General features: G+C 52.5%; 2 protein-coding genes across 3 annotated transcripts in view; both read right to left on the bottom strand.

Moving 5' to 3' along the window:
* Nucleotides 1-6,946: 6,946 nt before the first annotated feature.
* Nucleotides 6,947-10,804, bottom strand: LOC101092306 (neutrophil gelatinase-associated lipocalin-like). Of its 2 annotated transcripts, none has more exons than XM_019816610.3 (7): nt 10,667-10,804; nt 10,017-10,153; nt 8,570-8,649; nt 8,308-8,427; nt 7,986-8,087; nt 7,265-7,295; nt 6,947-7,142 (listed from the first exon to the last, which is right to left on the bottom strand). In XM_019816610.3, the coding sequence occupies exons 1-6, from the start codon at nt 10,802-10,804 to the stop codon at nt 7,276-7,278; spliced, it is 597 nt and encodes a 198-aa protein (XP_019672169.1). In that variant the 3' UTR covers nt 6,947-7,142; nt 7,265-7,275. The 2 variants fall into 2 exon arrangements, with proteins under 2 accessions (XP_019672169.1, XP_011286940.2); XM_011288638.4 differs by having other exon boundaries at nt 6,947-7,089.
* Nucleotides 6,947-12,104, bottom strand: part of LOC101086640 (neutrophil gelatinase-associated lipocalin-like) — a 110,712-nt gene continuing 105,554 nt past the window's right edge. Inside the window, exon 7 of the mRNA XM_019816609.2 lies at nt 6,947-7,089. The gene's annotated coding sequence lies outside the window, so the exon portion shown is untranslated. The remainder of the gene's footprint in view (nt 7,090-12,104) is intronic.

Below are 12,104 nucleotides of genomic sequence, written 5' to 3'. Positions count from 1 at the left end.
TGGAGGGACGTGGAATCTCCTCAAAGGTCTAAGCTAGCTTTCAGTTTTGCTTCCATGGATTTGGAAGACTTTCTAAGGGCCCTCTATTTGTTTCTGTGTTTCTCTGTTTTGTTCTGTGGACTTACTGGACGGACGCTATGGGACAGAATCAGACTACCCCTCTACCTACCCTCTTGGCTTAAGGCCTTCCTAGCCCCACTCCCTCCGGAGCCAAAACCCATTCTTTCTTTGCAGGGGACAAAGAAGAAGGAAAACAAGAAAAGTCTTACCCAGCCTTCAGCACCCCTCTACCCTGTCCTATGGGGGGGACTGAAGAATTAATTTTTCCTCCCCCGTATAACCCCCCTAGGATGCTGGAAGAACACCATCCTCCCCCTTTGGGGGAGGCAGACGCTGTTCCAAGAGCGGGAGGTAGAAACGCTCCAGTGGGAAGCCCGCCCTTTACCAGACAAAGGGCTCAGAGGGAGCAATCTGCCTCCACCACCAACTCCACTATTCTGCCCCTGCAAGCCACCGGACCCCCAACGTGGAGGGGAATCAGCCCCATCACTATTGGCCTTTCACCACTAGTAACCTCTACAATTGGAAAGCTCAGAATCCTAAGTTTTCTGAGAAACTGGCAAGGCTTATTGATTTATTAGACTCTGTTCTTTTTACCCATCAGCCCACGTAGGACGATTGCCAGAAGCTTTTGCAGGTCCTGTTCACGACTGAAGAAAGAGAAAGAATCCTCAATGAGGCCCGAAAACTAGTTCCGGGCGCAGACGGGAATCCCACCACCAACCAGGCTCAGATAGATGCCTCCTTCCCCTTAACTCGGCCCCAGTGGGATTTCAACACGGCAGAAGGTAAGGAGAGGCTCCGGGTCTACCACCAGACTCTAATTTGGGGTCTCCGAATGGCTGCTAGAAAGCCAACCAATTTGGCCAAGGTAGGAAATGTACAACAGGGAAAAGATGAATCTCTGGCTGCCTTTTTAGAATGGATCATGAAGGCATTCCGTACTTATACCCCCATGGATCCAGAGGCTCCGGAAAGCAAGGCAGCTGTTATGGCCTTTGTAAACCAATCGGCCATAGACATTAGGAAAAAATTACAGAAAATAGATAGACTAGGAGAAAAAAGTCTACAGGACTTACTGGTGGTAGCCGAAAAGGTATATAATAACTGGGAGCCTCCTGAGAACAAGCAGGCTCGCGCCATGGAGGCTGCCAGCAGTAAGCAGACTCGAGACCTGGCCAGACTACTACTAGCTACCACTGCTGACTCCCCCGAGGAACGAGACCACCGTCTCCGGCAGCTGGCAGACGACGCAAGAAAAGGTAAAGGAACCGCCAAGGGGGGAAAGCAGAGGCTGCAGAAGGATCAGTGCGCATACTACAAGGAGATAGGGCATTGGGCCCGAGATTGTCCGAAAAGGGCGGGCGGGAAGGGAAGCAAGACTGATCGAGTAAAAGTCCTAGAGCTAAATGAACTAAGTGATTAGGGGAGTCGGGGTTCGGACCCTCTCCCCGAACCCAGGGTAACTCTTAAAGTGGAGGGGACCCCTGTTGATTTCCTTGTTGACACCGGAGCACAACATTTGGTCCTCCGCACCCCACAAGGAAAACTAGCCAGCAAGAAGTCCTGGGTACAAGGGACAACTGGTATGAGCCAGTATTCATGGACTACCTGAAGAACAGTAGATTTGGGGACAGGCCGGTTATCCCACTCCTTTATGGTAAAACCAGAATGCCCCTACCTGCTGTTACGACGGGACTTGCTGACCAAGATTGGAGCTCAGATAACTTTCAGACAAGGGGGGACCTCAGGTCACCGATGGCAAGGGCCACCCCATCCAGGTCCTGACCATGAAACTGGAGGATGAATACCGCCTCCACCAGGAGGCGCTCCCAAGAAGATAATATAGACAGATGGCTACAAGAATTCCCCTCGGTTTAGGCAGAGACGGGGGGGTGGGGGGGGATAGGACTAGCCGCTCACAGGACCCTGGTCCTGGTAGAGCTCAAGCCAGGAGAGAGTCCGGTAAGGATCAAACAATACCTCATGTCTCAGGAGGCCCGGAAGGGGATCCAGCCACACATCCGGAGACTACGAACCCTAGGGGTACTAGTTCCTTGCCAGTCTCCCTGGAACACCCCCCTACTGCCGGTCAAAAAGCCTCACACAAATGACTACCGACTGGTACAAGACCTCCGGGAAGTAAATAAGAGGGTGGCGGACATACACCCAACTGTTCCCAACCCATACACTCTCTTGAGATCCTTGGCGCCCTCCAGGGTCTGGTATACTGTAGATTTAAAGGACGACTTCTTCAGTCTGCCACTGGCACCCCAGAGCCAACCCTTGTTCACCTTCGAGTGGCATGATCCGGAGGAGGGCTACAGTGGGCAACTCACCTGGACACGGCTACCTCAGGGATTCAAAAATTCGCCCACCATCTTCGACGAGGCATTACATGAGGACCTGGGTGAGTACAGAAGGGAGCACCCTGGCCTCTCCCTTCTACAGTACGTAGATGACATCCTAATTGCTGCCGACATGGCCAAAGACTGTGAGCGAGGGACCCAGGACCTGCTGGCTACCCTGGGGGCCTTAGGGTACCGGGCATCCGCGAAGAAGGCTCAGATATGCAGGGAGAGGGTAAGTTACCTGGGATATATCCTGGAGGGCGGACAGCGGCGGTTATCAGATGCCAGAAAAGAAACTGTCCTAAAGATCCCTACTCCCACCTCCCGAAGAGAAGTAAGGGAATTCTTAGGATCAGCTGGCTACTGCCGCCTCTGGGTTCCAGGTTTTGCTGAGATCGCCAGGCCCCTATATGAAGCTCCCAAAGAGGGGAAAACATTTAAGTGGGCTGAAAAAGAAGAAACTGCCTTTAATCAGTTAAAAAAGGCCCTCCTAAGTGCTCCAGCCCTGGGCCTACCAGACATTATGAAGCCCTTCCACCTCTTTGTAGATGAACATAAGGGAATAGCAAAAGGGGTTCTAACTCAAGCCTTAGGCCCTTGGAACCTCCCAGTGGCTTACCTGTCCAAGAAACCAGACTCAGTGGCTGCCGGCTGGCTGCCATGCCTAAGAATTATTGCGGCGACATCACTCCTAGTCAAGGACGCAGACAAACTGACCCTAGGACAGGAGATCTGGATCACGACCCCACACGCCATTGAAGGGGTCCTGAAACAGCCTCCTGATATATGGATGAGCAACAAACATATGACTCATTACCAGAGCCTCCTACTCAACCCTCCACGAGTGCGGTTCCACCCCAGTGCAGCCCTCAATCCTGAAACCCTGCTGCCCAACCCTGACCTAGGTGCTCCACTACATGACTGTGCGGGAATCCTGGAACAAGTACATGGATTCCGGATGGACCTGACCGACCGGCCCCTCCCCGATGCCACTTGGCTCACTGATGGCAGCAGCTTTGTGTGAGATGGACACAGGTATGCAGGTGCAGCAGTGGTCACCGAAACGGACACCGTATGGGCGGAGGCTCTACCCTCCGGAACATCAGCCCAGCGAGCAGAACTCATAGCCCTCACCAAGGCGCTGATGCTGGGAGCTAGAAAACGGCTTAACAACTACCGGACTTGGGAGACCCAGTTTTACCAGACCAGCCCAAATACTCCCAGGAGGAGTTACAGCGGATCAAGAAACTCCCCATGGCCCAGGAGATAAAGGGATGGTGGTATACACCTAACAAGGAACTCGTGCTGCCAGACCGGCTTGGAGTCTCAATATTAGAGCACATGCATCGGTCTACTCACATGGGGGCCTGAAAATTAAAAGACTTAATCCGACATGCCAGAATCAAGATTCACCAACAGGACACCAAAATAGAGCAAGTTAGGGGCGCCTGGGTGGCTCAGTCGGTTGAGCGTCCGACTTCGGCTCAGGTCACGATCTCACGGTATGTGAGTTCGAGCCCCACGTCGGGCTCTGTGCTGACTGCTCAGAGCCTGGAGCCTGTTTCAGATTCTGTGTCTCCCTCTCTCTCTGACCCTCCCCCATTCATGCTCTGTCTCTCTCTGTCTCAAAAATAAATAAACGTTAAAAAAAAATTAAAAAAAAAAAAACCAAAATAGAGCAAGTTGTATCTGCCTGCAAGACCTGCCAACTCACCAACGCGAGAGCCACATCAAATAAAAAAAGGAACCAGGCTCAGAGGCACCAGACCGGGAGCCTGATGGGAAGTCAACTTCACTGAAGTCAAACCAGGAAAGTATGGTTATAAATATCTTTTAGTATTTACAGACACCTTCTCTGGCTGGGTGGAGGCATACCCAACCAAGCATGAAACGGCTCAGACGGTGGCTAAGAAGCTACTAGAAGACATCTTACCCAGGTATGGTTTTCCTGCCATGGTAGGATCAGACAATGGACCAGCTTTTATCTCGCAGGTAACACAGGCAGTAGCCAAGGCAGTGGGGGTAAACTGGAACTTACATTGTGCTTATAGGCCCCAGAGCTCAGGACAGGTAGAAAGAATGAATAGAACCCTAAAAGAGACCCTTACCAAATTAACCATGGAGACTGGTGGGGACTGGGTGACTCTCCTACCGTATGCCCTTTACTGGGTTAGAAACACTCCTTACACTCTGGGTTTTACTCCCTACGAGATTATGTTTGGCAGGCCACCCCCTGTTATTCCCAACCTCGAGCTGAACTTCTTGCTGAGTTTAAAGATCAAGAACTTTTTCTTTCCTTGAGAGGGCTCCAGAGGGCGCACGAGGACATTTGGCCGCGCCTTTGTGCCATCTACCAGGCTGGCCCGACCCCGACACCTCATCAGTACAGGCCGGGAGACTGGGTCTACGTCAAGAGGCACCACTGAGAGACCCTTGAGCCGCGCTGAAAGGGACCCTACATAGTGGTGCTGACAACCCCCACCACTCTCAAAGTAGACAGCATCTCGACCTGGGTCCATCACACCCACGTTCGGCCAGCGGACCCCTCCTCGATCCGGAAGGACGTCGTCACGCGATGGGCCATCAGTCGGGACCAACACAACCCGCTCAAGCTCAAGCTACAGCGCATTCGACCCACCTAATATTGGTAACTCTGTTAACTCTGCTTGTCATTGCTCATGCTGCTGGGAGTCCCCACGCCCCCCAGAACATCACCTGGCAGATCATAGACACCAGCTCAGGGACAATACTTAATCAGACCTCCCAGAGCCACCCCAGGGACACTTGGTTACCAGAACTTTGCGTAAACCTCCAAATTCTGTTCCCCTTGTCACCATAAATGCAGCTGGTCCCATGATTGGGTCCGTAAGCTACATGACAGGGGGGAATGAAAGGGCAGGCCTACGCCGGCAGAATCCATCTTGTTCTGTGTCCTTCACCTTGACCACACCTCCTCCCCTTGAGTAACCCCCCTCCCCCCTCACCTGCCTAACAAGACTCAGACCCTTCCCCAGCCAATCGGCTGAGGCCACAGCCATTACCTCACCAACTGCCCCTAGGCCCCAATAAAACCTTTGTCCTTTTGAAATTTGCTCTCTCCAGTATCTCACCGCTGCGTCGGTGCAGGTAGGGGATTGAGCTCGAGCTAGCTCAAATAAAGGCTCTTTTGCTTTTGCATCAGACTCGGCTCCCTAGTGGTCTTTGGGGATCACGAATTCTGGGCATAACAAGATCATGACCTAAACTGAAGTTGGATGCTTAACTGACTGAGCCACCCAGGCGCCCCTACAGATGATCCTTTCTACTCAAGGAGGTTCGTACTCATTGTCCACCTTGGATGCAGCTGCCTCTGCCTTCTGTAACTCTTTTATATGTTCCCCAGCTGATCAATATTGACTCATAGGTAGGGACATCTCTATTCCCTTACTGAGCAAGAAGAAGCTACAGAAGATGAAACCTTCCACCTCCAACTACCTTAAAGATGTAACGATCAAAACTGTTTATGGGGGATAGGATGAGGGAGCATAAGACAAGCTGAGGGCAAAGTACAAGCTAGCATTAGCCCTCTCCACCCCAGGTGGGATGTGTGTGACATTCCTCAGGCACTCCTGGCTGCCCAAGAACAAAGGAAAGAAAACAAACGGTTACCTGGTAGAGATACTAGTCATGCAGGACATGAGTCTCCATCAGTTTACAAATATCTTAGTAAATTAGAAGAAAAAGGCAATCTTATCAATAGCCTAATCTCCAGAAACCTATAGACTCGGTTTCCTGGAGCCCCCACATCACCCCTCATAGTAATATGGGGAAGAAAGGCAGGAAGGAAATGGCAGGTAATGTTAATTTCCTGATACCCTGCAGCCCATTGACAGATACTTGAGGCTGGCAGAGAAGAACATTTCTCAAGGAACTCCTTACTGTCTTAATGCTAATGCTTTGCTAGGGGAAAAAGTACCTTAGCTGGACAGTAGCTAGGTGCCCAGTATTCTGTAAATCTTCTTTAGCATATGAAAATCTCTTAGAAAACTTCCCTTGACTTTACCTCTTCCAACGCCAGAGTATATAAGCAGTCACTCTTCATAACCCCAGTGCAGCTCTTTCTACCCATGGATCCTGTCCCTGTGCTTTAAAAAATCCTATTTTTTGCACCAAAGATGTCTTCAAGAATACTTTCTTGGCCCTTGGCTCAGGACGCCCCCCATTACCCCCAAAACTTCATTTCTGGTGAAGTGGGGTGACATAACCTCACACCTGGCCCTCGCTGGGCCTCTGCCATTGACCTGCTGCAGGTGGCTGAACATGGGGGTGAGATGTGCTCCATCAGTGTGCTAGAGGCAGGGGCAAGTGAGGGCAGCTGTTGGTTTGAGGCTGGGCCTGGAGTTGGGAGCTAGAAGTGTTCAGTCAGAGTTAGACTCTGCTTCTGTGGCCCCCATCCCTTGCTGGGGACCACAATTCCTGGGAGAGATGCTAATAGGAGCCTGCCCTATGTTCTTTAACCTCTCAGAGAGCCCAGAGGTCAAGGAGCACAGACTGGCACCATGGGATATGTGTTTATTTAGCGAACAAGGAGGGGTTCCATTAGTAGGGCAGTCTTGGGAGCAGCTGGTTGGTTGTGCAGTGAGGAGGGTCCCCTGGCTCTCTCAGTGCTGTCCAGGCTGTTGGGGACATCTAGGCCGTGCTGTGGGCAGAGGCTGGTGTGAGGGGGATGGGCTGGAGAGAGCCAGAGGGCACCTGAGAGGGAGTCAAGGGAATAGAGAGGGCAGCAGTGCTGGGCAGGTGGGACAAAGGCAGACTTGGGACCCCCTCCCAGATGCACCCTGGCTCCCACCAGCCCCCACTCCAGCCATACTTACCGCACGCTTGCTCACTTATCCATGCACTGATCTATGGGGGACAGAATAGTCAACATGGGCAGGGGTATATGTGTGCTATCCCTGACCTCCAGGGCCCCTACACTGCCCCTTGGCTGCCTTGGGCCCCAGGCTGGACCAGCCACAGAAGCTCTGGAGTTCCCTTTGTGGATGGTACAGCAGAGGGCTAGATGATGGGGCAGGGACTTGGGGAGAGGCCTGAGGACAAGCACACCTGAGTGACACCTGTTCTCCAAAGGAGGCAGGTGAGGCCCAGCCACAGTTCTGATTGGGCACCAAGCCTTCTGCCTGTTTACCTGCTGAGTCCTGACAGACCCTCAGGCTTTGGGAGGCACCTGCCCAGGCCAGGCTGCCTGAAGACAAGGGTGCCTCCCAAGTCAGTGGTAAGTCAGCCCCAGGACAAAGGTGAGGTGACCCAGGACAAGTATGCCTGGGTGGAGGGGGAGGTGACCAAGCAAGGAGACTGAGGAAACATGGCCCCGGTGCTGCAATTCTCATGTGGGCAGGCGCAAGCTTGTGTGAGGGAGGAACACTTGGGGCCCAGAACCCTGGATGTGGCAGGGTCTCCCTGAGCCCAAAGTGGCTCCTGGGACTCCAGTGACTGCAACAGGGGCCTGGGTCACTCCCCTCCCCACTTTACTAGTGAGGAAACATCAGACCTGGACAGTCCCCATATGTTCTCCTTTCCCCAGCTGGTGATTACCGTTGGGGATAGGGAAGATGATGTGCTCATCAGTGAGGCCTAGGGTTTTGACAAAGTTGATGAACATTTCCTTCAGCACAGGACGCAGCTCCTTGGTCCTCCCTGTGGCCAAGATGTCTGGTGAGTGTCTGGTGAAAGCTCCATAAATATTGTAGAATATATGAAAGACACCTCAGACCCCTTCCCCCTGAGGGGTTCTGTGGAAAGACCACTCTCCCACCTCCCTGGGCTTGGAGTGAAGGGCAACTTGGGAGCTGGGTGCGATGGGCCTCTTCTCCCCCAGCATGGCCAAGAGCAAGGTCCCAGAAGGGTTAAGACCCACCATAGAGGGTGATCTTGAAGAACTCCTGGTTTTTGTAAACTTTCTCAAAGAACACCATGGCAAACTGGTTGTAGTCTGTGGCCACCACTCGGACAGTGTAGTTCTTGGTTCCAATGTAACCTGTATGGTGGATGGTGAGTGATCAGCCTGCTCTAGCCAGGCAGAGGGAGCTATTGCTTCCTTCCCGGCCTCCACAGGATGGCGTCTGTGTGGAGGGGCAGGGAGGTCCGTGCCCCAGAGACCCACCCAACTCAGGACTCACGCTCGATGTTTCCCAGGGTGAATTGGCCTGGACGAGAACATGGGACCAAAGTTCTGATCCAGTAGTCACAGGCCTTTTTCCTGTGGAAGCAAGAGATGGGTGGATAAGAGAGTGACAGCCCACACTGCCATAGCAGGAGGCACACAACCCACCCTACACATGGCCCTGGCTCTTCCCAACTGAGCCCACCCTCTCTGTCCCTGCTTATTCTGCCCTGAGATTCCTGACCTGCCTAGACTCTCCCCCAGCACCTACTCTCCCTCCTTCTTTGGGGCTGTTTCCCCTTGGTGGCCTTCCCTCCATACTCAACCCCCAACCTGAGGCATTTGTCCCCTATTCTTTTTTTTTTTTTTTTTTTTACTTTTTTAAGATTTTCATTAATTTTTGAGAGAGAAAGAGAGAGAGCACGACCAGGGGAGGGGCAGAGAGACAGGAAGACACAGAATACAAAGGAGTCTCCAGGCTCTGAGCAGTCAGCACAGAGCCCGACCTGGGTTCTAACTCAAAAACTGCAAGATCATGACTTAATGCAAAGTCAGATGCCCAACCAACTGAGCAACCCAGGCGCCCCTGTCCCCTATTCCTATCTTGCAGCTTCTTGCTGTAACCTTGCCAGGGGAATCACCACCGAGGCTACAGTCTGCTGGATGCCAAAGACTCCTTTAGCTGTTGGGCCAACATCTGGTCCCCTGGCACTCCAGAGCCGATCTCCCAACACCTGCCCTTCTTCGGATTCTTCAATGACAGATGCTCTAGCCCCATACCCAAGTGCCAAATCCAGAAACCCAGAGGAGCTGGGTAAGCCTTGGCTCCCCTCTCTAGGTCCTAATCTGTCCCCGCTCTGGTCATCTCCCACCTATGACTGATCAGCCTCCTGGGCTGCACACCATCATTCCTCTTCCTGCTGCAGCCACACCCACTCCTCACCAGTACCTGAGGCCCCCACCACTGTGGTCACCGCCCCTCTCCAGACCGCTCATCAGCTCCTGCTCAGGGCAGCCATACAATGGCTTGCTGTTTCTTTAAGAGGTGGCTCTCTCTGTCTCAGTCCAGCAGTCCTGCCACGAAGGTCCCAGGCCTCCTTCTGACGCAAGTTGGTTCCTCAAAGCCCAGCCCACAGTCCACCTCCCTGGAAGCCCTTGAGAACATCCTACGTGGATCTAGTGACCCTCCTCCCATTCTAGGTCACCCCTGTTCTCTTTATCTTGTGTCCTGATGTCTGTCTGTGTCCATCCCCAGGATTGTCTTCTGTCTGTGCTGAAGTGACCACGAAATGTTGATCCAGTGAATGAGAGAAAGTTAAATGCAGACATCCAGTACCCAGTGGTAGGATGAATGATCATCTTTCAGTTTTGGTCACCCCTCAGCTATATCATCAGTCTGAGTCCTGGACCCCCACCACAGCCCTCTAGGCCCCCCATGCTTCCTAGTTGCTGGTAGCTCTCACCAGACCACGGTAGAGGTGACATTGTAGCTGTTGTCTTCTTTCAGCTCGTAGGTGGTGGTGTACATCTTAAACTGGCTGTGTTTTTCTTTATTAATTTCATTCCCTGCCAATCCTATGATGTACCATTTTCCCTGGAACTACAATGGGAGCTGATGATAGACAGAACCAGGAGCAGCCCCAGGGGGCCCTCCTGCTCCATCCCTGCAGGCACCTCCAGGAAGCCTGGGCCTCAACCAGAAGCCCCTCTAACTGGGCTGCAGGGACATAAACATACAGGCTGTGCTGATGAAGCCAGCAGGAGCTGGAGCCATCAGGCCAGGTGGGAGCACTGAGTGTGTCAGGGACAAGGTGACCCTTGGCAAGTGGCCAGCTGGCTTCCCTGAGCCTCAGTTTCCTCATCATGTAGAGGGCCTGAAGATGTTCCCACCTGGCATGGACTGGGGGGATTATGGAAGAGAGTGTGGAGCAGGGGAGTCTGCTCAGCTGACCCTCTTATCAGCAAGGTTGGGTGTGAATGGGAACATGGGGTGTGCCTTCCATCAGAGCACCCGAGGGCAGACCGAGCTAAAGCCTGGCCCATCCTGTCTCTCCTCCCCTCTGTTCACACTCTTCCTGGGACCTCCCTGCAGCTGCTACTCCAGGCTCCTTACCTTCTCATTGTGGAAGTCAGGCTGCAGAGGGATCCTGTACAGAGGTGGGGCTGGGATCAGGTTTGGAGTGGAATCCTGGGCCTGGGTCTGCAGGGCCCCCAGCAGGACAAGACCCAGCCACAGGAGACCTAGGGCCATGACTTCAGGGCTGAGGAAGCTGGCACCACTCCAGATATTCCCTGAAAGAGGAGATGAGTGAGGAGGCTTCTGGGGGATGCTATTTATGGTCTCTGTGGCCAATGGCTCACCCCAGGGTGGAGCGACTTATCCTTTGCCAAATCCTGAAGGGTGAAGCAATTGCCAGCAGCTCGTGCTGAGGATCATGGCAAACTCTCTGCCCTTTCCCTCAGGTCAAGATTATGCAAGATGAAGGGCAGGAAGGTCCATGAGGCTGGAGGATGCATTCCCCATGTCTCCACATCTCTGGCAAGGACACTGATTCCCTCCACACTCTCTTCCCCCTGGTTAGCACTGTGTGTGGTCATGGATCTCTGATATGGACCAGTTGTCATCTCTGACCTCCAGGAGCCTCTCAGCTGGGGCCCAAGTGCAGGGTGGGCTATATGTGGTGGGGTCCCCTTGTTGTACCTGATGAAAGCAGAGAATGCCTTGTGCCAACAGAGCCCATGCTGTTTGTGGTCTTCCAAAGGGACAGGGAAAGGGGTGCAGCTGAAAGTTGACATTCTTCGTAGGGAAGGACAGAGTGTACCCTATGCTGTTCATGAAGCCCAGATCCTGGCCCTCCCAGGGACCCGCACCAGGCCTTGACAAGGGTGAAAAACCCTTCCCCTCCCCCTACCACCGAAGGTCTACTGGGCAATGTTTGTGATGAGGGAGGATAAAGCAAGTGGAGGGCAAAGCACATGCTAGCATGCCCCTCCCCCCAGGGGATATGTGTGACATTCCTCAGGTACTCCTGACTATCTGAGAACAAAGGAAAGGAAAGAAAACAAATGATTAAGTGATAGACATCACAGTCCTGCAGGATGTGAGTCTCCATCAGTTTACCTATGTCCCAGTAAATTAGGAGAAAAAGGGAATCTTATCAATAGCCTAATCCTCAGAAACCCATACTCAGTTTCCTGGACACCCAACATCACCCTCCCACCTCCCTTGTGATATGGGGAACAAAGGCAAGAAGGAAATGGCAGATGGCATTAAATTTCGTTATGAACTGCAACCCATTGATAAATACTTGAGGCAAATATGGAGTATAACATTTCTCCAGGAATTCTCTACTGTATTTATGGTAATGCTTTGCTAGAGGAGAAAACAACCTTAGCTTTACAATAGCTAGGCCTCCAGTAGTGTGTGAGTCTTCTTGAGAATATGAAAATCTCTTTACAAACTTCCTGTCAACTTTATCTCCCCAACCTCAATGTATATAACCAGTCACTCTTCACAATCCCAGTGCAGCTCTTTCTCCCAAGAGTCCTGT

This window comes from Felis catus, chromosome D4 (genome assembly GCF_018350175.1).
Source record: "Felis catus isolate Fca126 chromosome D4, F.catus_Fca126_mat1.0, whole genome shotgun sequence".
NCBI lineage: Eukaryota > Metazoa > Chordata > Mammalia > Carnivora > Felidae > Felis > Felis catus.
This window is presented reverse-complemented; position numbering and strand designations above follow the sequence as displayed.

Coding starts and splice junctions, on each gene's coding strand:
- LOC101092306 (XM_019816610.3), bottom strand. CDS start 10,804: ATGGCCCTAGGTCTCCTGTGGCTGGGTCTTGTCCTGCTGGGGGCCCTG. Junction 8,650..10,016: donor GTCACCTCTACCGTGGTCTG/GTGAGAGCTACC, acceptor TTGCTTCCACAG/GAAAAAGGCCTGTGACTACT. Junction 8,088..8,307: donor CTTCAAGATCACCCTCTATG/GTGGGTCTTAAC, acceptor TCTTGGCCACAG/GGAGGACCAAGGAGCTGCGT.